The sequence below is a fragment of the Salvelinus namaycush genome, chromosome 3, assembly GCF_016432855.1.
Source record: "Salvelinus namaycush isolate Seneca chromosome 3, SaNama_1.0, whole genome shotgun sequence".
NCBI classification, from domain to species: Eukaryota; Metazoa; Chordata; class Actinopteri; order Salmoniformes; family Salmonidae; genus Salvelinus; species Salvelinus namaycush.
Genome location: NC_052309.1, coordinates 75,007,002 through 75,031,392, shown reverse-complemented (window position 1 = coordinate 75,031,392; position 24,391 = coordinate 75,007,002). Strand labels below are relative to the sequence as shown.

The 24,391-nt window shown below is 41.6% G+C and overlaps 1 protein-coding gene across 3 annotated transcripts; it reads left to right on the top strand.

The window, feature by feature from the left end:
* On the top strand, nt 1-21,191 carry LOC120038373 (choline transporter-like protein 2). Of its 3 annotated transcripts, none has more exons than XM_038984152.1 (22): nt 1-167; nt 13,511-13,559; nt 13,669-13,742; nt 13,925-14,009; nt 14,166-14,250; nt 14,361-14,471; nt 14,691-14,751; nt 14,955-15,078; nt 15,170-15,253; nt 15,380-15,492; nt 15,654-15,785; nt 16,046-16,145; nt 16,307-16,399; nt 16,532-16,616; nt 16,775-17,037; nt 17,176-17,270; nt 17,426-17,529; nt 17,708-17,781; nt 17,880-17,950; nt 18,100-18,188; nt 18,319-18,403; nt 20,281-21,191. In XM_038984152.1, the coding sequence occupies exons 1-22, from the start codon at nt 134-136 to the stop codon at nt 20,385-20,387; spliced, it is 2,118 nt and encodes a 705-aa protein (XP_038840080.1). In that variant the 5' UTR covers nt 1-133; the 3' UTR covers nt 20,388-21,191. The 3 variants fall into 3 exon arrangements, with proteins under 3 accessions (XP_038840080.1, XP_038840085.1, XP_038840082.1); XM_038984157.1 differs by lacking the exons at nt 1-167; nt 20,281-21,191 and adding exons at nt 11,195-11,338; nt 19,008-20,242; XM_038984154.1 differs by lacking the exon at nt 1-167 and adding an exon at nt 11,198-11,338.
* Nucleotides 21,192-24,391: the final 3,200 nt, after the last annotated feature.

The following is a 24,391-nucleotide window of genomic DNA, read 5'->3' as shown; positions in this document are numbered from 1 at the left end:
TAAATTTTATGAGTTTGGTTCAGATTTGGAGTGGATTTCAGCGAAGTAACTTTATCGGTAGGCTACCATTTGGACTGGGAATTATGATATATGTAGTCTTACAATTTTAGTTTACAATTGGACTCACTAATTCATGATGGAACTGGAGGGTGAGAAACCGAAGTATGGTAAGTTGTTAGCTTGTTTAGTTTATATAGGCTACCATATCTCTTTAACAGCGCTTTCACTGTCCTGGGATAGCTAGCCGACTAGCCCCATATAGTTTCGTTTTCATGTATGAAGAAGACTGGAGTGTGGAATGCAACATTGTATTGGTGTGTGTTGGATGCATGTAACAATTTAACTCAGCATTTGGCTATTACATATTTGATTTACCCCATTGACGTAGCCTAACTCAATCAACTTTTCTCTGTCTCCTTTTCAGAGAATAGACGAATGGAAATTGACTCTCACAATTCGAGACATCATTTCCATGCGTAATAGTCTATGCTTCTGTTTTCTGCTAGCCTACAGATTGCATTTGATTAGCCTATGTTGTTGTTGCCTCTCTCACATTCCCACGCCCAGGTCCCATCCCTGTGCCAAACAATGAGACTGCTGAGAAATTAGTGGTATAAGGGCCTACAACATTCCATACAATAAATGCACACTTGTATGCAAATACTGTAGCCTATCTGAAATGATCATACAATATGATTCTCAAATAGGCAGTGGGCTTTGAAGTTTCTTTCAATTCTCTAACATTTTCAGTTAATCAGTAGTAAACATGTAGTTTACTATTGTTAGGGTTAAGTTGTAGTGTCCCTACTCAGCCTTTGCTTGTCCAGTTGTTACATTCCTCAGCCTGGTATGGCACACTAGAGAACAACTCACCAGCTTTGTGCTGACAGAAATTTGACCACCATCCAAATATAGATTAGTTAATTAAAAAAATGCCTCATGGTAGGTCTGAATTTGAATTTAGAGAAGATACTGTGCGTGTTTCAGCTATTGTCAGCAAAAACCTGCTATTCCCTGCAATATAAAGGTGTTGGTAGGTTAATGGATCCAAACAATTGTTGTTCATGTAAGGGAAATGGTTTTCCTTGAAGATATGTTCTCATAATACATTAGTTAATTTATGCTGCCTAAAAAGAGCAAGAATCTCTGCTGGAGTAGACAAACCTCTGCCAAAATGATAGAGTCTGACTCCACGGTTGTAATTTGGACTGTAAATATACAGTACCAGTCAAAAGTTTGGGCACACCTACTCATTCCAGGGTTTTTCTTTATTTTTTTTACTATTTTCTACATTGTAGAATAATTGCGAAGACATCAAAACTATGAAAAAACACATATGGAATCATGTTGTAACCAAAAAAGTGTTAAACAAATCAGAATATAAGATTCTTCAAAGTATGACAGCTTTGCACACTCTTGGCATTCTCTCAACCAGCTTCATGAGGTAGTCACCTGAAATGCATTTCAATTAACAGGTGTGCCTTGTTAAAAGTTAATTTATGTAATTTCTTTCCTTCTTAATGTGTTTGAGCCAATCAGTTGTGATGTGACAAGGGGTGGTATACAGAAGATAGCCCTATTTGGTAAAAGACCAAGTCCATATTATGGCAACAACAGCTCAAATAAGCAAAGAGAAATGACAGTCCATCATTACTTCAGTCAATCTGGAAAATTTCAAGAACTTTGAAAGTTTCTTCAAGTGCAGTCCCAAAAACCATCAAGCGCTATGATGAAACTATCTCTCATGACGACCGCCACAGAAAAGGAAGACCAGAGTTACTTCTGCTGCAGAGGATAAGTTTGTTTGAGTTACCAGCCTCAGAAATTGCAGCCCAAATAAATGCTTCACAGAGTTCAAGTAACAGACACATCTCAACATCAACTGTTCAGAGGAGATTGCATGAATCAGGCCTTCGTGGTGAATTGCTGCAAAGAAACCACTACTGAAGGACAGCAATAAGAAGAAGAGTCTTGCTTGGGACAAGACTGTGAAGCATGAAGGAGGTGTGATGGTGACACTGTCAGTGATTTATTTAGAATTCAAGGCACACTTAACCAGCATGGCTACCACAGCATTCTGCAGCGATACACCATCCCATCTGGTTTGCGCTTAGTGGGACTATCATTAGTTTTTCAACAGGACAATGACCCAACACACCTCCAGGCTGTGTAAGGGCTATTTTACCAAGAAGAAGAGTGATGGAGTGCTGCATCAGATGACCTGGCCTCCACAATCACCCAACCTAACCCAATTGAGATTGTTTGGGATGAGTTGGATGGCAGAGTGAAGGAAAAGCAGTCAACAAGTGCTCAGCTTATGTGGGAATTCCTTCAAGACTGTTGGAAAAGCATGTGAAGCTGGTTGAGAGAACGCCAAGAGTGTGCAAAGCTGTCATCAAAGCAAAGGTTGGCTACTTTGAAGAATCTAAACTATAAAATATATTTTGATTTGCTTAACACTTTTTTGTTTACTACATGATTCCATATGTGTTATTTCATAGTTTTGATGTCTTCACTATTATTCTACAATGTAGAAAATAGTAAAAAATAAAGAAAAACCCTTCAATGAGTAGGTGTGTCCAATCTTTTGACTGGTACTGTATACCCCCAAAATGTGTAAGTAGTGGCACACCCAGTCATTTGGCGGGTACGCTACTGCTGCCTGCAGTTATAACATTGTAATTCTAGTACAGCAAAGCATGGTGAAAACCAGTAGAATAAAGAAATGATGAGATTCGCTCAAACTGTATACTTTCTCGCAGCATCACGAACATCTGGAACTCTTTGTTTTGAGCTAAAATATTGTTTTCAGGGTCAACACTGTCCACAAGATGTAGAAACACTGACATATTTTCTCATTTTCACTGTTTGTGTTTTGGTTTTATGTGGGGTTTGCAGGGCCCTGTGAACAACATGGAGGAGGGATAAGGCGAGGTTTATGGTTGACTTGTTAGCTGTCTCCCCTCTCCAGCCATATGAAAGCTGTTTTTCTTCTTTCCTCCGCACACAGCCCTTTCCTCCCTCTGCCTGTCTTATGATGATTCATTTATTATTTAAAACCCTCTCTTTCATTATCCAATACTTTTCCCTCTCTTCCTGGCACAATACATTTTACAACCTCAGTATAGGCTACTATTTTGTGTACAGCACTGTTTGCCTCTTCCCTCTATACAGGATTTAGGAATGTGTTGTAAGGGCTATCATACAAATAAGCAGTCAGGTCAACACCAGAGCAAGATTTTGATGGGAAGAAAAGACAGTAGAGCAACAAACTGCATTGTGGGAATAGTAAGCTGTGACTTGGCAGGAAATAAAGTTGAAGACATTCTGTGAAAAGTTGTGGGGTTAAAGGCCTCTAGCACTATATTGTGACAAAAATGACTCTCCCAAATGACTGTCAAATTCGGTGTAGTACTCTTAAATGAAAACAAAGATGCAGGTGCAGATGTATTGGAATCTGACCAGTAGGAAGCATATTTAGTGATAATCAGGTATTATGTGTTTGTGTGGTTATAAAAAGTGTGATGATTGGTAGACAGAGGCCCTTCTTTTTTCTTCTTCATTGTTTGTTCCTTGTGCGTTTGTTTTGCAGTCGTATGAAGTCTTTCTGCATTTCATGGAAATCTGTCAGGGTTTCACATAAGGCGAAGTACAAAAAACATAACTGTGGGGAGTTTGACACAGGACTGACTCAGAAATACAGTGGGGTTTAGGCTGTGATCTAACATAGTCATCCCCATTTCACATCATGGAGTAATTTCAGGCCAACACATATCAGGAAACCTCAATAACAGGGGAACTGACAGGATCAGACAGCCTCAGCCATGTGCAGTCTTAGATTGTGTGTAATTATAAGACATATTTAGGAGAGTGGTTTGAAAATTGATCCAGAGTCTCTCTGATCTTTATTTCAAGCTCTGGCAAGGTCTAGCTACACTCTTAGAAAAAAGGGTTACAAAAGGGTTATTTGGCTGTCCCCGTAGGAGAACCCTTTCTGTTTCCAGGTAGAACCCTTTTTGATTCTAGGTAGAACTCTTTTTGGTTCCATGTAGAACCCTCTGTGTAAAGGGTTCTACATGGAACTCAAAAAGGTTCTGGCTGGAACCAAAAGGGTTCTACCTAGGACCAAAAAAATATTATTCAAAGGGTTCCTGTATGGGGACGGCCAAATAACCCTTTTAGGTTCTAGATAGCACCTTTCTTTCTAAGACTGTAGCAATAGTGTAGTTTTTGCTATTCATGAACATTTACAATTGAAGTGTGGTCCAGCTGTTTTCTATTACAACAGCTGTCATCGTGTTCTCACTTCCCACATTGTCGCTTTACTCAGCAACTGTATTGAATAAACAGGCATCCCACTGGGCACACTCTGGTTGAATCAATGTTGTTTCCACAACATTTAAATTAAATTACATTGAATCAACGTGGAATGGACGTTGAATTGACGTCTGTGCCCAGTGGCATGCCCCGAGGGAAGGAGAATAGTGTTCCCTGCCAGCCCCAAATATTATTGTTTAATCTGCTTGATCACAGTCTGGTCCAAACAGACTCATGTGACTTATTAACCCAACAGCAGTTACGTTTTGTTTCCATTCAGACAGCAGACAGCCTGTGTTAGATTAAGTTATTAGGGTCATGGGGCCTGAGGAGAAGAGAAGTGGCAGAGATCAATTCCTGTAATAGTGATGTTGAGTTATTAGGAACCCCCGTCTTTGTGTGGTATGCCATGCCCTTCCTCTTCCTGACTGGTAGTCATCACTGTTGGACTTGGCTGCTCTCCCACAGCCTGTCTGGTCTGTCACATCTGGATGTTTGGAAGGTGAAAAACCCCTATACTCTTTGGAATTCTGCATTGTTTTGTAGATTTTCGTAGCTGAATCAGAGCCATGAGTAAGGGGTACGAAAATAGAGCACTATTTTGGAAATTAGGTTCATTTAGCAGACTTTTAGAGAATGTAATTGCGTTTCTTTGTCAATGTTATCAAAACATAGCCAAGTAACCTAATTGATGTTGTCTAATGGGTTGGTGCTGAGGCTCTAGCCTATCTATCTCTGCTATGAGCACAATGGAGAAAACAACAAAGACAAGACATGAATGGGCGTCTGTTTCAGTGAAGTGCAGTGCTGTCTGTTGTCTCTGAGAGAGTCTCTCACTGGAGTAAATTAGGGAGACAGACAGTAGAGGTGACACTCTCTCCTCAGGAAGATGGGCCTGTTTATCCAGCAGGCTTCAGAAAGTGGAAACTGAAGAAGAGGACATGGTTAGGACTCAGGAGCATCTTATATTCAGATATATTCATTGTTACAGCAGAGTTTTGTTTAGGATTATAGTCCAGAGCAGGGATGGAATTACATATTGTCTCTTGGGATACTCTAAAAATAGTGGACTGGACCAACATTGATATTTGTAACGTTTATGGGGGTGTCCTGGTAGCTCTGTAATTCGAACCCTGATCCAAAGTGTACAGACATCTAGTCCAGACCATAAAGAGGATGCTGTTTTTAACAGCATAGATATTTGGAGAGAGGGCACACTTCCCTACCCTAACCACCAACAAGGCTCCATATCTAGTTTCGATATCTCTGACGTAGTTATGTTATCTGCTGTAGTCAGCACTCTTGGTCAAGTCAATCTTATTTTGATTTTGAAAACTCCCTATGAGGGAAACGGTCATACATACTGCACTCAGTCAACACTCTACTGCTGCACTTACTGTAATGAGAGACAGTCTGAGGAGGGGAAGCTGCTATTATAGCCTACTGTGTTGATATGACATCATGCTTCTCTTTTCTCAGGGGTATACAGTGCCTTCGGGAAAGTATTCAGACCCCTTCCCCTTTTCCACATTTTGTTACGTTACAGCCTTATTTTAAAATTGATTAAATTAAAAAAAGTTCTACATCAATACACACAATACCCCATAATAACAAAGTGAAAACAGGTTTGTAGAGTTTTTGGCAAATTTATTAAAACTTAAAACAGAAATACCTTATTTACATAAGTATTCATACCCTTTGCTATGAGACTCGAAATTGAGCTCATGTGCATCCTGTTTCCATTGATCATCCTTGAGATGTTTCTACAACTTGATTGGAGTCCACCTGTGGTAAATTGAATTGATTGGACATGATTTGGAAAGGCACATACCTGTCTACATAAGGTCCCACAGTTGACAGTGCATGTCAGAGCAAAAAGCAAGCCATGAGGTCGAAGGAATTGTCTGTAAAGCTCCGAGACAGGATTGTGTCGAGGCACAGATCTGGGGAAGGGTACCAAAACATTTCTGCAGCATTGAAGGTCCCCAAGAACACAGTTTCCTCCATCATTCTTAAATGGAAGAGGTTTGGAACCACCAACACTCTTCCTAGAGCTGTCTGAATACTTATGTAAATGTAATATTTCAGTTTTTTTGCAAAAATTTAGAAAAACCTGTTTTTGCTTTGTCATTACGGGGTATTGTGTGTAGATTGATGAGGGGATAAAACATTTTAATACATTTTAGAATAAGGCTGTAGCGTAACATAATGTTGAAAAAGTGAAGGGGTCTGAATACTTTCCGAATGCTCTGTATAATAGTTGACTCAGGAGAAGTGCACATTGGATGAGTGTATATTGTTTAAGTGCAGTGCTGTTCACCAGTCCCAAACAAAATACATTATTTCTGTTCTCTCCAGATATGTGCATACACACATTCAGCATGACAGTCACAATCTAGTGCATAAATGAGCAACAGTACTCTATATTCTGTACATAGAGCACTGTAGACATCGGTATGGGTATAAATACAGGCATGGTGGACAGATAAAACATTTAATGGAAGGTTGACCTTATTTATGGTCGTTTTCACTGTGAGAGGAGGAGAGGCTAGGGAGGAAGGATAATATTGAGAAGAAACTCGACTCAGGAAACATTAGAAAAGTTCCAAAGCAAATACCTGAAGCTCAAGAAAACCAGAAGTAAAACTGCCTTGGACCTTGTGTAGTACACTATACAATGAGCTCTCTGTCCATAAGAGAAACCGTGGTATATATATTTCTTTGTGCAGATTCTTGGGAAACATCTAGGTATGGTAGTGTACCCTAATAAAGTTATTCCAACAACCGATGTAGCAAATAACATTTGTCCTGATAGTGAATGTAGTGAAGCTGAGGCCATAGGCACCCCTTTAAGAAAGGATGCATTAATGGATTAAAGCTGGCAGGCCCTGAAAGCACACTCCCACTCACCATGCTTCCCCAACAGAATACCACGTTGTGCTCTTGTTCCTAATGTGCTGTAGCTTTTTTAAAGTCTTTTCTCAAGCCATAGAGAAGTTGTAGAGAAAATGTAACACTGAAATGTGGGAATTCATGTCATACCTGTATTATGTATTCTGTGGAGATCCAACTCTTGCAGGGTGAAATATCCTCCCTGTGCATAGCCCATCGAGATGTTGAGACTGTTGCTGATTTGCTATTTTGTGCTGGTAGCTTGTAAACAAGTCTGTTACTGTGCTTGTAATAAATGGGGCCAGTAGGGTTTTATAGAAAATGAGGACAGAGGTAGCCTTTGCTTTCTCTCACTAACTTGTAATGAATGGAAAATTGGCCATTCCCAGAATGACATAGACTATCCCATTGGCCAAAACAAGTGACTACACTGCCTGGAAAGAGTATGGAGAGATTCCAACAGAAGCTTCTCATCAATACCCATTTTCCAAACACAGCTCATCATGAAACATACTCAATTTCCCCATAATCTGTCTTTATCATCAGCATACACAGCATCCCGTTGGGTTCAGACAAAGGTAATCTAAATTGAAATGTTATAGAGATTGCTTTTCATTGCTCACTGCTAAATGTTTTTTAATAAAATGTAGTCTAATATCCCGCTAGCGTGCAAACCCAGTGAAAGCAAAGGAAATGGCACAACAGGATGTGGTTATGGATATGTGAATATCCAGCCAGGCTGGGTGAAACCACCCAATGTAATACAGTCATGTTTCCACAAGAGGGTAGAAAACACCTATGAATATGACATGCAATGGCTCTGAGAGGACACACCTGGATATAACAGAGAGGAATAGGCAAAGCGAGAGGTTTTACTCAGCCCAAAATATGTCCATGAAAATAAGCCCACGAAGTGAGGTATTTTCGTATGGAGGTCAATGAAAGTGTCGAATTTGGTCAACAAAAAAATGTAAGGTTAGACTTTATTTTGATAGTCCGTCTGTAGATGCTCTATCCAAATAAAGTGTGGCCAAATGTAATTGCTAATTTGCTACGTGAGCTTATTTGATCGAATAGAAGTTTCATAATGATTGGGTTGTTACATGGCTTTTCGGCAACTTTTGGGGGAAAAAACGACTTTATATCGGCGTTGTGCCTGTTCTTATAGAGATAGAGGACTCATCATGGACAAGGCTCGGCATTAATACTTGTCCGCTTGCCCGGGACAAGTAAAACAATTGTCGGACAAGAAGAATATAGATTTAAGTTGTCCAAATGGACAAGTAAAAAACAATCACGCAAAAATCACAATATCAAACATTAGGTTACTCCGATCAGTATTGGATCAGTGTCCTCCGGATGCAATGTGTTGCACACTGTCCTCCCAATCTCAGCAGAGCGCATCTGAGTATAATATTGTAGGCTTGCATTGACAGGCCTTTACATCTTGCAGTCGCGAGATGCGTTTTTGAAATCAAAGCAGCCGCATGTGCACATTTGTTGATATTCATTGCTAGTTAGTGAGTTATTTGCCCAGTTACAGTAAATTCTGGTCAGCAATGAAAATCCTGTAAAAGTCATGGTGTGTGTATCACCTGTGTTCCAGTGGGCCATTACCAGAGGAGGGAGAGAGAGACATTTGCGCAGCAGGTAAAATAATGATATACAACAGACTAACTAGAATACCAGTCAAACTACACAATATGTTTTGAATTGGCTAACTCGCTAGTTGGGCTGGGCACCGGTAGGTGTATAACACTTAAATAAATCATATCAATCATTAACTATCTAGCTTTTAGCATGTATTATTGTCATTGTCATGTCCGATGTCCTAAAATAACTTTCCACCAGCACTCGTGTATAATCGCAAATGGCTGACATGCAGTTGATACGGGTGCACAGTTGATGAAACCAATGCTGCAAACTCCAGTTGTAAAACCGTTTCTCAAGCGCTCAAAATTCCAATACTGCCCATGTAATTCTGACAAAGTTACAAGAATATTCCTAGACTAGGCTTATTGACAAGTAACTCTTATACTGTCAATATCTCCCCTGAACACTGAATATTTGAACCTTATAAATAGATAAACATCTTAGTTAGATACCTCACCCACCTTAGCCATTTGATCCCAGGTTCACTGAGTGAGGGAATTATTTTATAAAGACATAAAAAGTATTTGGTTGTAATTGTATTGTTGCAGGGAGGCCAATCATGCTCCAGGAGATTTCAGGAGTGCTATTGGGTGTGCAGGATTTTGCTCCAGCCTTGCTTGAACACAGCACATTGCAAAAATCAACTGCTCAACAGGACTTGGATAAGCTGACTCTGGTGTGTATTTTACTTTGTGGGGGTTAAGTGACTTGCTCAAGGCCACAACGGCAGGAGATACTGTATAATACATGGGATCAGACCAGCAGCCTTCCATTGTCAATACCAGTGATAATAATGAATTATTTTGTGAAGTGGTTACTTGCATAATACAAAACATTTTCAGTCATATTTTTGGCTTTTTTGGGGGGGGGGTTGATTTAGCCATTGAGGACTTCCACCATTTTAAAGTAGTCAACTGGGTGGGGATTACTATGAGTTGGAAGCAATCAGCCAATGAAGAATAAGAAAATGTACTACCTTAAAATGGAGATGCCATGCTGTCACAGACACTATAATGGCACAGATACAAAGATGAGTCCTCTATCTATCTCTATGGCCAGTTGTTCACACGCTTATCTGCCCTCTCATTGGCTGGAATGGTCCATCCTCCTGCCTGCCTTCCATCTTTGAGGATATGTATTTCCATTGTTAGAGCGGACACATGTCTATCTTGTCAATATAATAGACAATCTTTGGCTATAATGAACTTCCTAATGAGCAGCTTTGAATTGAATGCACCTTGTGAATACTCCATTGGGCAGAGGGGCGCTCAGTTTGCTTTGAACGTTTGCTACGTTGCAAGAAACGGTTTGTACGTTGAAAAGACTTTGAGGTACATTTGCTCCCATTTTGGTGGGTGTGGCGAGTGGTGCCTTGATGCAATGAGTGACGTATTTAAAGGGCAGAGGCCATGATACGGTTTTCCCCAACCTGGCCGTTCAGTTGAACGTTCCAGAACATAAAAACATACTAAACGCAGCCCTGGTGTGAAAAGAATTTTGTTAGAAATAAGTAAAAAAGGCTGCGTTTACACAGGCAGTGCAATTCTGATATTTTTTCCACAAATTGGTCTTTTGAACAACCACATCAGATCTTTCACATCAGGGCCCGGTTTCCCAAAAGCATCTTAAGGCTAGTTGTTAGAACCAACAATGGGCCCAGATCTTTTTCAGAGCTGATCTGATTTGGCAAAAGGTCAATTAGTGGAAAAATATCAGAATTGCCATTTAAGATTGCTCTAAAAGTGAAATAAGGTATCAAAATATAGCTTTGTGTTCATTTGACAGTCAAAATAGCTTCAGGGCTGGAGATCTTGATTAATGCGTTCATCTATCCAGTATTATAACCAGCACACCTGAGTCTCATCAGTCTCTAGTGCACACAACAGCTTTTTAGTTTTTCCCCCAAACAAATGCTTTTAATCACTCCTGTGTAGTTTGCTTGGGATCCACAAAGATATCCAGTAGCTCTTTCACAGAGGGGGAGGGGAGAGTCAGTGTAGTGAAAAACAAGGAATTGTCTTCACCCATTTTGCCTCGGTTGTGCTCCCACCCTTCCCTGTAGGTGAGCTACCTGACCAAACTCTGGGGAGAGAGAGAGTGTGTGAAAGAGGTAGAGAAAGCCAGGAACAAAGGCAGAGAGTGAGAGAAACACAGACAAAAAGAGCTCTGTGTGGAGGGAAAAGGGGAAGAGAAAGGAACAGGTGGACCAGAGATTTGAGCTAGGCAGCTGTTGGGGGGGGAAACAGTGGGTGGACTCTGAGGAACAGGGGTGTGCTCAGAGCTGTTGCAGACAGGTCGGACAAGTTTCTCCCCACAATACCTGTCGCTCTCACTTAAACACACCAGTTGGCAGGAAAAGGAAGTGAAGCAGAAAAGGGCTGAAGAAAAAGAGGGAGAGTTTTCCAGTCATTTTTAAGTTGACTACCAGAAAGGAATTTAAAGATGCCTGAGCAGCAACCCTATTACGGAAAGAATGGTAACTACTAACTGCTCCTACCCAATTTTAGTTTCATTAGAGCTTATGTGGTTTTACCTTTTTCAACCTTATGAAAAGCTGTTTGTGTCTTTTATGATGGCTGGTTTGGTTGTAGCTTAAGTTTGTTCTTGAAGTGAGAGAGCTTTTCTCACTGCTTGAATGTTTTAACGAATCTGTCAGTTGGAGCTTGTTAATGGGTGGTGTAATTTGTCTCTAGAGAAGAGAGCACTGGGTGAAACTAGACCTCTAGTATCGGCATTATGACAACATGGCTGACAATGGGTGTGGGTTAAACCTGCTGATTATACAGGTGTGTGGAGAAATGCAAGTGAACATTGTATCAGAATGTTTTCTCTCCTTTATCAAATGCTGCTGCATTGTGTGTGTGTATATAAGGACTGAAAAATTGGCAGGAAACATTGTTTGTTTTCAGCCCTGATAAAATATAAATGCATCAGCCACTGTTGTTTTGGGCAAATGTTGCTCCAGCCTACACTCCCTCTGCAGGCTGTTTCCACCATGTCTTTGAAGGGCATCTCAGGCTGAGTATGCCCATTTAACACTTTAACATCCAGACTCTGTATCTCTGTGCTTGTGGACCTGCTGTGTCCAGTGGATTGATGTTCTCAGGGAGCAGGCCCACTATAATGCATGCTGCAATAGCACCCTGACCACTACTCTGCATTATTAATGGCTGCCATGCTGAACATCATACTCTAGAGTATCTAGTCTAGACCCAGTGGTTCAACCACCTTAAGACTGTGATTATTGATGTTCTGTGAAGTTGAGATTCACTATGGCTCAACTTGAGCACTTTTGACTGATTGTTATAACCGTACCTTTTCTCATCTAGGCCTAAATGTAGTTGACATTAATGCCTCCTTATGGTCGTCTGAGGATTTAGAACTGGCAATGAGTGAATGTAGTTTGCTCATGACATCCATTCCCTCCTTGTACAGTAACTGTATTTAACGTTGATTTATGTGGGCTGATGGCAGATGTGGAGAGTGTAGACTCTGTGCTCCTCCTCACCCTATTGGAACCCCAGGGGTCAAATCCAGGTTACACATTATATTGGGTATGAAAGGGAGAGGATATTGTGCGCTGGTTTATAGCCTAGTTTAATTTGGGGAATGTTATCAAGTTAAGAAAATCAAGAAACATTAACAAGAACAGAATTTTTAAAAACCTTTTTCATGGCATTAATCAACATTTACCTTTAAGAATGAATCAATACTGATGAACAGGGTAATCTGTCATTTTGTGTGTCTTATGTCCTTAAAGCAAATGCAGCATCGGCTGAAGGAGACATTACACGCGTTCATTCCCCACATACGCTGCTGCCTTATGTATCCTGTTGCCTGGTCACTTTACCCCTACCTATATGTAGATCACAGGAGGCTGCTGAGGGGAGGACGTTTCATAATAATGGCTGTAATGCTGTAATGGAGCAAATGGAAAGACATCAAACACATGGAAACCATGTATGATGTATTTGATACCATTCCGCTCCAGCCCATCCTCCCAACTTAAGGTGCCACCAACCACCTGTGATGTAGAGGACTACCTCGTACCCCTGCACATCAACTCGGTAGTGGTACTCCCTGTATATAACAATGTTACTTTTTACTCGTTGTTGTTGTTCGGTATTCACTGTGTATTATTCCTTGTGCCACCATTTTTATATTTTATCTTAACTCTGCATTGTTGGAAAAGGACCCCCAAGTAAGCATTTGACTGTTAGTTTATGAAGCATGTGACAATAAAATGTGATTTGATGAATAGGTTGTGCCCACATGGTAGAGTTGCTGACCTCTGGTGACTGTTTTGTGGTACTGCAGGTTCTCATGTTGCAGAAGGGCTGCTTAGTCACTACAGAGGAATTTGTTGGGTTGCCAGGTGTGCCTGCCCTGAGGGAAAAGTAATCTGACCAACAGTAAAGGGAGCAGAATGTCGACGCGTGGGCAATCCACTCTGTTTACCCCATGAAATGTATAACTAGGAGGCAGACGCCCCCACATGGAACAGTGTCAAAGTGCATCTTGGTTATTAAATGTCTTCTGACAGCCCTGCAGTGTGTACACTTTCATTCAAATTCTACGCTGCAAGCTATTTACCATCTGAAATGGTATTCCTACTGTATGTTTCAATATTTGCGTTCTTTCCATCTAGGTGAACCAAAAAAGTATGACCCCACCTTCAAAGGCCCCATCTATAACAGGTGAGAGGATTGCCAGTTCATCCACACTGTAGTCAGGATGGCACATAATTCACATCTAAAAACTATTGTTCCCATAACGTTTCCATGTCTCCCTCTCTCTTTACTCTAGGGGTTGCACTGACATTGTATGCTGCATCCTCTTCATTATTTGCATACTGGGCTATGTTGCAGTGGGAATTCTGGGTAAGTAAATGTGTCCTGTAGGCACAAACAAGCTTAACTGACCCCATATTAAGGACTTGGGTATACCCTGAGTCATGCCCTTAGGTATGTCTCTGAGTGCTGCTCACCTAAAGCATGTCTGTGTGTTAAAGATGTCTGGAATTTGATTGTTCTTTGTTGTTGATGGTTCCCTTCTCCCCTAGCCTGGTCCCAGGGAGACCCCAGGAAGGTGATCTACCCCACAGACAGCAGAGGACAGTTCTGTGGGCAGGCAGGCACTCCTCTGGAGTAAGTTCTGCCCTCACCATTCATGCACAGTGGAATACTTAACAGACAATCACTAACACTCACATGTGTTGATTGTCTCCATCATTCCCCCCTGGGCATACTCTCTCTTTAAACCTGCTCTTGTTCTCTGAACAACTGGTTGTGTGTGTATTGTAGGACGAAGCCCTTGCTGTTCTACTTCAACATCATGAAGTGTGCCAGTCCCATGGTGCTGCTGGAGTTCCAGTGCCCAACCACACAGGTGACCTGAACCTTTGTTTTCACTTGATACATTCTTGAACGCCATGTTATTTATGTATGCCTATGCACTTGTATTATCTTGTCTCATGGTAACATTTCTTTTGCCATCAGATGTGTGTGGAGAAATGCCCTGATAAGTTCTTGACGCTCAATAATGCCTACACCAATAAAGAGGACTTTAAGTATTATAAGAACTTCTGCAAGGAGGGTCTAGAGGGGCTGGTGAGTAGCATGTGAAGAAGAATCTGAGATAGGTGGCGTAGTAGTTTTTCAAATCAACATGGATGACAATGTCAATAAAATGTCAAGAATGTGACAGTGTTTTGTTCTACAGAAATAGTGTGCCGAGTGGCAATTTAGTGTGAACAATTCAAACTTTGAATATACATTGCCGCACCAATGGTTGAGATACTAAGTGCTGATTGTTCATGTGTGTTTTAGGCTGTAACACAGATCCTGACTTCTGGCCTGTGTCCTGCCATGCTGATGCCAAGTAAACCCTGTAAGTACGGCTCTAGTCTATTTTGCTCCCCTATCCTGTCTACCTGCCCTTCTTCCGTTCCTCTGAGTCGAACTCCCCAACCCTCCATCTGGCCAGCCCATCCTCCCCATTTCCGGAATTTGAAAAAAGTGAAAGACATTGTTTTACTGCTCTCCCTCATTGTCCTGTGTCTTCCCCTTCACCCCCCCTTCCTCTTCCTCCAGTCACCCGTAGGTGCTTCCCTGCCCTGGGCCAGAAGGGAGGGGAGATCACCGTGGGAAATAAATCCAAGTTTGATGATGGGGAGGGGACGATGAGAGATGCCAAAGATCTGGTGGCGGGGGTCAAGTGAGTCCATATAATTTGCATGATGTTTTCTTGTGATGGGTGCTAGTGCTACATTTACAATCAGCATTGGTCACTGTCTTTTCTTCTATAGGAATGCCACAGTGGTCATTGAAGCTCGACAAGTGGCCATGAAGATCTTTGAGGATTACACCCAGTCCTGGTACTGGATCCTAATGTAAGTCAGAATCTTCCCTTTGACACTATTGTGCAGTAATGCATTCACACTGAATTCCAAAAAGCACTTGATCAGCAAAGAGTCAGTTATGGAGCCACTAAAGTCTGTTTTTGTGTCGGGGTTCAGAGGGTTGGTGATTGCCATGCTCATCAGTCTCCTCTTCATCGTACTCCTGCGCTTCCTGGCCGGGATCATGGTGTGGGTCATGATCGTCATGGTGATTCTGGTCATTGGATACGGTAAAGACCAGTTCAACAGAAGTCCCATTTTTAGTTGTTTCTTAATGTTCATGTCTCTATGAACTCTATAATCAACAAAGCCATCTCCTGTGTCCCTTTCCCATCTCTCTATCTAAATGCTGTACTTCCCTATTGTGGCCATGCTCTGTATTGCACCACAGGTATCTTCCACTGCTCCATGGAGTATGTTAGCCTGAAGTCAGAGGCAGGCTCTAATGTCACTCTAAAGGACCTGGGCTTCCAGACAGACTTCTCTGTGTATCTGCATATCAGACAGACCTGGCTGGCCTTCAGTAAGTTTCTCCACTAACTTCCTCTCAACCTTAGTGTGGCTCAGGAGGTATATACCTGGGCCAATACATTAGAGTTATACTGTATATCATGAAGCAGGATCAATGTTAGCCAGGTAACTTTTATAAACCCTTAGATATAATGCATTGCAGTGTTATTGCAAGCATAAACTGATACAAGGACTACTAGGATTCCTGTATAAATGGCCGTGACTGAATTCTCCATTTGTTTTTATGCCTTTTCTCTCTCCCGTTCTCTTTAGTTATTATTCTGGCCATTGTGGAGGTCATCATCATTTTGCTGCTCATCTTCCTCAGGAATAGAATCCTCATCGCTATCGCTCTCATCAAAGAAGCCAGCAGGTCAGGAAACGGGAGTGCTCTCTGCACTTGCAGCCTTTTCTAATGGGATTGGATGGGAAATGGATCATTGAATGCTAGATCATTGTGGTTTAAATGGGGACATAATACATAGATGGTGGATAAGACCTTTCTAGTGCTAAACTGTGATGTTTTGTTTACAGGGCCATTGGGTATGTGATGTCAGCCCTGTTTTACCCCTTGTTCACCTTTGCCCTCTTATCCATTGTCATCGCCTACTGGGCCGTCACCGCTGTGTATCCTTCATGTTTGGAGAAAAATGACTCATAGGCTTGAGTAACTCAACATGCTCTTCTGAATGATTGATGTGTATTTGCTGGGATTTGTAGTTTTGTAGAGTCATACAGTCCTTGACAGCCTCTGGCCAGGTTCCTGTCCACCTCCAATCAGCCCATCTATAAGGTGTTCAATGATACGGCCTGCGATCACTCCAGGAAAATCTGCGAGCCAGCTGTGAGTCCTGCTTTTCCGTTAGCCCATGCAATATGTCACCATCTAACAGCCTGATCTTAATTGGAGAGACATTGAACCATCGGCTCACATCCCATGATAAAAGTGTATACAATGGATAGAATGTCAACGGTTGATTCTTCTCTACCTGTCTCCTCCAGAACTTCAGCACCTCCAGTATGAAGGCGGAGTGCCTAAACTCGAAGTGTCTGTTTGCCTACTACGGTGGAGAGACGGTCTACCACAAGTACCTGATTGGCCTGCAGTTCTACAACGTCTTCCTGTTCTTCTGGTGTGCCAACTTTGTGACAGCGCTGGGTCAGATGACCCTGGCTGGGGCCTTTGCCTCCTACTACTGGGCCTTGGTCAAGCCTGACGACATGCCTGCCTTCCCCATCTTCTCATCCCTTGGCAGATCACTCAGGTGTGTGTGACTGTTTACGTTCCTGTTCCTAACCAAGTTGGGTGTTCAGATATGTACATAATGCTCTGTTGCATATGTGGGTATCTTAACGCCATTTAATAAGGTTGGTTAGTGACATCTCCTCACTCCCCTGCTCAGGTATCACACAGGTTCCCTGGCGTTTGGCTCTCTCATCCTCTCCATCATCCAGATCATCAGGGTTCTGCTGGAGTACATCGACCACAAGCTCCAAGGTGAGCCATAGATCCTGTATTAGCAGTACTACGGTATGCTGTCATTGTATATCCTCATCAGACTTTACACTAGCTGTGTATGAATGTTGGGTTTTTTAGTACTCGTGTTGTCTCTGATTTGGTTCTGCCCTACTGTCTGTTATTCTCCCCTAAAGGAACCCAAAATAAGTGCACAAAGTTCCTACTGTGCTGTCTCAAGTGCTGCTTCTGGTGCCTGGAGAAATTCATCAAGTTCATCAACAGAAATGCCTACATTATGGTGCGTGTACTACCTGTTTGTGTGCACCTGCTATGACCAATGTCACCCAGTTAAATGCATGTCATATTGGATATAATTAATTTCAGAGGAGCTTTGTCACCTGGATCATCTGTCGCTGTTAACTGTGGGAAAATGTTTGGTTTATGCTTGATTATGAATTTGAGTCTGCTGCCTCTAGGTGGCGATATATGGCAAGAACTTCTGCACGTCTGCCAAAGATGCCTTCTTCCTCCTTATGAGGAACATGATCAGGTGAGTGAGTGTGCTGTCTCTTAATGTTTGTGTTGACTTAATGAACTTTACAAAATGGACTATGATCCATCACAACGTATCACTGTTTGACCTTGCAGGGTAGCCGTCCTGGACAAGGTGACAGACTTCCTGTTGTTCCTGGGCAAGCTCCTCATCGTGGGGCTTGTGGGTAAGTGAGGCTGTTTCTACAGGAAACATGATGAACAATAACACACTCAGTAGGGCCAGTCTTCTAATGATTGTATTTAGTTTTATTACGTTTCACTGTTGACAACCAGTGGTGCTATTGGATGAGAACTCTTCCGTCCTGTTTCCCAGGAATCTTTGCGTTCTTCTTCTTCTCTGGGAGGGTGAAGGCCTTTGAGAACACAGCTCCCAACCTCCACTACTACTGGGTTCCCATCCTGGTGAGTAGCATAGCCATGCTCCGGGTCTGGTGGGTTATGTACAAAGACATGTAGTTTAATCTATGATTTAAATGTAGCTGAGTATAACCTGTTGTGTATAGTAATGGTTGGAGTGTGTTTCTCTCCTCAGACGGTGGTGGTTGGTTCCTACCTTATTGCCCACGGCTTCTTCAGCGTGTACGCCATGTGTGTGGACACACTCTTCCTCTGCTTCTGTGAGTAACAGTAGAACCATCCCCCTCTTGTTTTACGCATTGTCATTCCCCCACAAACACAAGGTACCAGTGGTGAGAAGGTAAAGGATTATGGTGTACACAGTATACTTAGGAAATGGCTGCCTCGTGTTGGCAACTCTTTTACATCTCAAAGCTTTACTAAAAGTTTTAAGTCAAGATGTCCCAATGTGTCTAGAGTTCATGTTGTCCTGAAACGGTGACCTCCTCTCCCTTTCTTCATGACCTCTTTCACTGCTAATGGTGTTGGGCTGCCACTAATTATGAATTGCATGATGATATTCTGGTATTCTTCATAATGCTTTATTGCTAAGTTATTGATCCTAACCCAGCTATCTAGGACTATTGTTAACTTGCTGGTTGCAGACAATGGGGAAGTTTAGGTGTTGATCTATTCATTTAAAATGCGAATGGGTGCTTTTGCTGGGAATTTTGACTGACTTTCTCTTTCTCTCCCTTCTCGATTCATATTGTTTTCCTCCATCTCCCTTACTAATGCCACCCTTCACCTTCATCATCCTGTTTTCCAATCAACCATCCCATGACCCCATTTAACACACACACACACACACACACACACACATAGGCGAAGACCTGGAGAGAAATGATGGCTCTCTGGCAAGACCGTATTACATGTCAGCTTCGCTCCATGACATTCTGTCGGAGAACAAGGCTGTGGAGGAGACCGAGGAGCCAACCCAGTCCTCTCCACATCAGCCAGACGACTAAGACGTCCAGCTGAAACAATAGCAGCCTCCGATGCAGGGGAAAGACGAGGACGTTTAGGAGTAGTCATAGCAAAGACACTGTGGACGAGATCGCCACCTGCAGATCTGTCTTGTAGAAATGGGCATGCTACTGTTCATGATTGGTAGATCGACATCAAGGCCTGAATTTGGACAAGTCAAATGCTTGACCAGTGTCTTTCCTTCTCCCTATAGAAACGTGTGTGTGTGTATATATTGTGCTCTTAATGGTTGGAGTTGGCAAATGATAGTTTCATTGATTTGGAAAAAAGAGACCGACCCATAAACAATGCTAGGGATTCCACTGATGTTTTAGTGAACATGTTGCAGTTCTGACATTGTTGCTAGAAGGGAAACACTGTCAGCCATAGGAAACAATGTGCCTAATTGACTAACTATCCATTTTGGTCTGATGTATTGAACCGCCTACAGATATCACATTGTTTACAGTTAAAGCATTCAAAAGATCTCTGCAATGCTACCATCTTTAGTATTACTGCTATCAGTGCATTGTTAAAATGTTGATATTTTCAATGATCTATAAAAGCCATATGTAGTTTTGTATATACTGAAATGTATTTCTTAGTTCTGCTTGTGAGGGAAGCGACTCCATTTTTGTTCTGTAAAGCAATGCAATCAGATCCCTCATTGCCTTGAAATATTTGCCTGTCAGCAAGGTCTGTTTGACGAACTCCTAGGATCTATGAGCATTAACTGAATGCAGTTTCTCTTTCCTCTCTCTTTCTTGTGCATGTTGGTAGTATGTCTGCTAGTGATTAAAGCTGCCAGTCTTTCTGTTATTTGTCTTTCCTCCTCATTCTCTTTCTGCATTGTGTTGATGGGGAACAAGCTAAGGTAACAAACTTCCTTTTGGGTTTGACTAGGCAAGCTTTACCAATTCTGTCAAAAGCAGGCAAATTATATGTTTTGTAGGATGACATGTTAAATGACTTAAAGCACTTCTGTTTAACTTGGTGTAATCTTTGAAGCTTTGCTAATCCATCACAAGTTGGTTCTGATCTGGCCCCTGCTTGGAAATGTAACAATGTTCAAGTTTTTCCTTTTGAAATCATTTCATATTTTTGTCTCATGATGTTTTTCTTGATTCTTCAGTGGAGGACCTGGAGAGGAACGATGGCAGTGCGGAGAGACCCTACCTGATGTCTGACCGCCTCCTCAAAGTCCTGAATAAGAAGAACAAGCCTGAACCAGCAGAGTAGAGCTCTCCCATGTGGTGTGGAGGAGGGCAAAAGCTCTGTGTACAGGTGTGTAATTGTATATAGTGGAGTATGCTTTAAAGACTGGGTTGTCCAAGGACCTCATGCTGTCACTCATCCAGTACCTATGTGGCAATCTGTTGTCAGAAGTCCAAACAATCGCTGCTGTCCTCTGTGGTCGAGTGAGGCGTATAAATCCTAAATTGAATTTTAATGCTGCATGCAGAGTGCTTCTTACAAGGATGTTTTTTTCCCATTTTCATTCAGTTATTTGGTTTTGATGAATTCATAGTTTGTCTATTTAAGTATATTTTGATGACCTCATTTTCAAAAACGAGCAACCAAATGTGGTTCTTATTGAATATAGCTGTATGTTACTGTAATCAGACCAGCTGTACACCAGTATGTTATGAGCATGCTTTGTTATGAATGTTACTTGGTGTGTTACATAAAGGTGAGCACAGAACTGATCTATTTAGTAAAGTATTTTATACATTTACATAAAGCAGCATGTTTGTATGTAACCTATGCAATTATTTTAATACATGCAGTACTAAGACATACATTTTATACTTGTATAACTACTTTATATTTGTTGCAATATTTTCTCCGCTTTGTCATTACCAAAGCCCCTTTTTTAACCCGCTGTTAAACGTCAATGCTTGCTCTCTGTTATAATTGCCAGGGAATGAGCGGGAAAGAAATGTATTAAGATGGTGTGAAGCTGAAAGCAGGGGAAAATATGGGTTGTGGATCTGTTAAGTGCCTGTGGAGTTCTGAAACTAAAATAAAAGTTTTGTACATTTAGTCCTGTGTGTGTGACTGCCTGCCAGGGCAGATAGTCAGTTAAACTGTTTTAATGGTCAACTGTGGATCCTCACGGCTCTCTGAATGGCGCAAGTAAAGCATCTATAAACAGAATGAACTGTTCTACAGACAATCAATTATACAGTTGAAGTTGGAAGTTTACATACACCTTAGCCAAATACATTTAAACTCAGTTTTTCACAATTCCTGACATTTAATCATAGTAAAAAATTCCCTGTCTTAGGTCAGTTAGATTCACCACTTTATTTTAAGAATGTGAAATGTCAGAATAATAGAGAATTATTTATTTCAACTTTTTTCTTTCATCACATTCCCAGTGGGTCAGAAGTTTACATACACTCAATTAGTATTTGGTAGCATTGCCTTGAAATTGTTAAACTTGGGTCAAATGTTTAGGGTAGCCTTCCACAAGCTTCCCACAATAAGTTGGGTGAATTTTGTCCCATTCCTCCTGACAGAGCTGGTGTAACTGAGTCAGGTTTGTAGGCCTCCTTGCTCGCACACGCTTTTTCAGTTCTGCCAACACATTTTCTATAGGATTGAGGCCAGGGCTTTGATGGCCACTCCAATACCTTGATTTTGTTGTCCTTAAGCCATTTTGCCACAACTTTGGAAGTATGCTTGGGGTCATTGTCCATTTGGAAGACCCATTTACGACCAAGCTTTAACTTCCTGGCTGATGTCTTGAGATGTTGCTTCAATATATCCACAATTTTCCTTCCTCATGATGCCATCTATTTTGTGAAGTGCACCAGTCCCTCCTGCAGCAAAGCACCCCCACAACATGATGCTGTTGGGGGTGACAGCTTGCAAGCCTCCCTTTTTCCTCCAAACATAACGATGGCCAAACAGTTCTATTTTTGTTTCATCAGACCAGAGGACATTAATCCAAAAAGTATGATCTTTGTCCCCATGTGCAGTTGCAAACTGTAGTCTGGCTTTTTTATGGCAATTTTGGAGCAGTGGCTTCTTTCTTGCTGAGCGGCCTTTCAGGTTATGTCGATATAGGACTCGTTTTACTGTGTATATAGATACTTTTGTACCCGTTTCCTCCAGCATCTTCACAAGGTTCTTTGCTGTTGTTCTGGGATTGATTTGCACTTTTCGCACCAAAGTACGTTCATCTCTAGGAGACAGAATGCGTCTCCTTCCTGAGCGGTATGACGGCTGTGTGGTCCCATGGTGTTTATACTTGTATATTATTGTTTGTACAGATGAACGTGGTACCTTTAGGCGTTTGGAAATTGCTCCCAAGGATGAACCAGACTTGTGGTCTACAATTTTTTTCTGAGGTCTTGGCTTATTTCTTTTGATTTTCCCATGATGTCAAGCAAAGAGGTACTGAGTTTGAAGGTAGGCCTTGAAATACATCCACAGGTACACCTCCAATTGACTCAAATGATGTCAATTAGCCTATCAGAAGCTGATAAAGCCATGACATAATTTTCTGGAATTTTCCAAGCTGTTTAAAGGCAGAGTCAACTTAGTGTATGAAATTTCTGACCCACTGGAATTGTGATACAGTGAAATAATCTGTCAACAATTGTTGGAAATATTACTTGTGTCATGCACAAAGTAGATGTCCTAACCGACTTGCCAAAACTATAGTTTGTTAACAAGAAATTTGTGGAGTGGTTGAAAAATGAGTTTTAATGACTCCAACCTGTGTATGTAAACTTCTGACTTCAACTGTATATCATTGAAAGAACAGCTCAGCATAGAACTCCGTCACCTTCTGCAGAATGAGCTAAGGCATCTCCATATCTCTCCCAGTCCCAATGCTGGCTCTGCGTCAGGTGCTTACTCATCTGGCTAGGAACCATTATGATCCAAGAAGCATCCATCGTCCTTGGCACCAGCATGACTGACTTTCTCTTGGCATTGTCCCAACAGGACTTTACATAAAACGTATACTGGCAGCACCATAGACTACAATTGAGTCATTGTATAACATATTAGAGATGACTCGATCAGGCTTTCGGGCATATGTTCAGTGACCTCACATAGGCTTGTGATTATTTAGGTCATAACCTATGGACGTCTGTGGTTCCTCCATGGGACTCTATGATTGAACTGTGGATGTATCCTGGGTCAAATACGTTTCTGGGAGGTGCTGACAGAGCCAATGCACCTTCTCAGCTCACTCAATTCAGGAAATAACTTGATCCTATCCACTCTAGAAAAAAGGGTTCCAAAAGGGTTCTTCTGCTGTCTTCATAGGAGAACCCTTTCTGGTTCCAGGTAGAACCCTCTTTGGTTCCATGTAGAACCATCTGTAGTACGGGTTCTACATGGAACCCAAAATGGTTATACCTAGAACCTTTTAGGTTCTGGATAGCACCTTTTTTCCCCCTAAGCGTGTAGCCTAAAATATGCATTCATAAATGCCTGAATAATGCAAAATTGAATTTAATAGGTCGGCCATTTATTGTGCCATCTATTGAAGTCTTTTCATGAAAGGTCTTTGTGTAACAATATTTTGTAACCTACTATGAAAGGTCGTCCCTTTAGTACCATATTTAGTCTTTACATACACAAAGGCCAATAAAAGCATATCAGTTCAACAAAATGCATTGTGCTCTATTACCATGGAAACAAAGCCTTTTCAATAGAGTATGTCTCAAGTGACAATCACAAGACTTTGTTTCCCTCTGGTGCTCTGGTACGTCACGCCAGTCCTACAGCACAATAATGGGGTGTTTAGTGAGTAAGAGGAGGACACTTCCCCCAGAGGCAACTCAGCTTAATAGGGACAAAACTCCATTGTAATATAAGTGGTGCTATTCTTTTTCTCAAACCCTTTAGCGAAAACGTAATCAAGTTGTCCAGTTTATATTGGCTGGCTGGACCACATGATCATATCACAGTGGCTTTTATGTAACAACTAAGTGTGTATCTTGTTTGGAATCAAACAGGGTAACAATGTCAAAGGGATGCTGGTGGCTGTGTGCGTCAGCATTGCAGAGGTCTGAGTCAATCACGGTATTATGGATTCCTCTCATTCTTGTCCGAGTGGACCTAGAGGGCTACAAAGTCATCATTAGAGGTACAGGCCTTGAGACAGTCTGGCATGCACTGAATGTGGTGGCATCTGCTTCAGAAATGTCAAGTACCTGCTGTTGCTATTTAGGATTATAAATGAAGGATTATTACATGCAAACATGCCACTGTTGACCAGC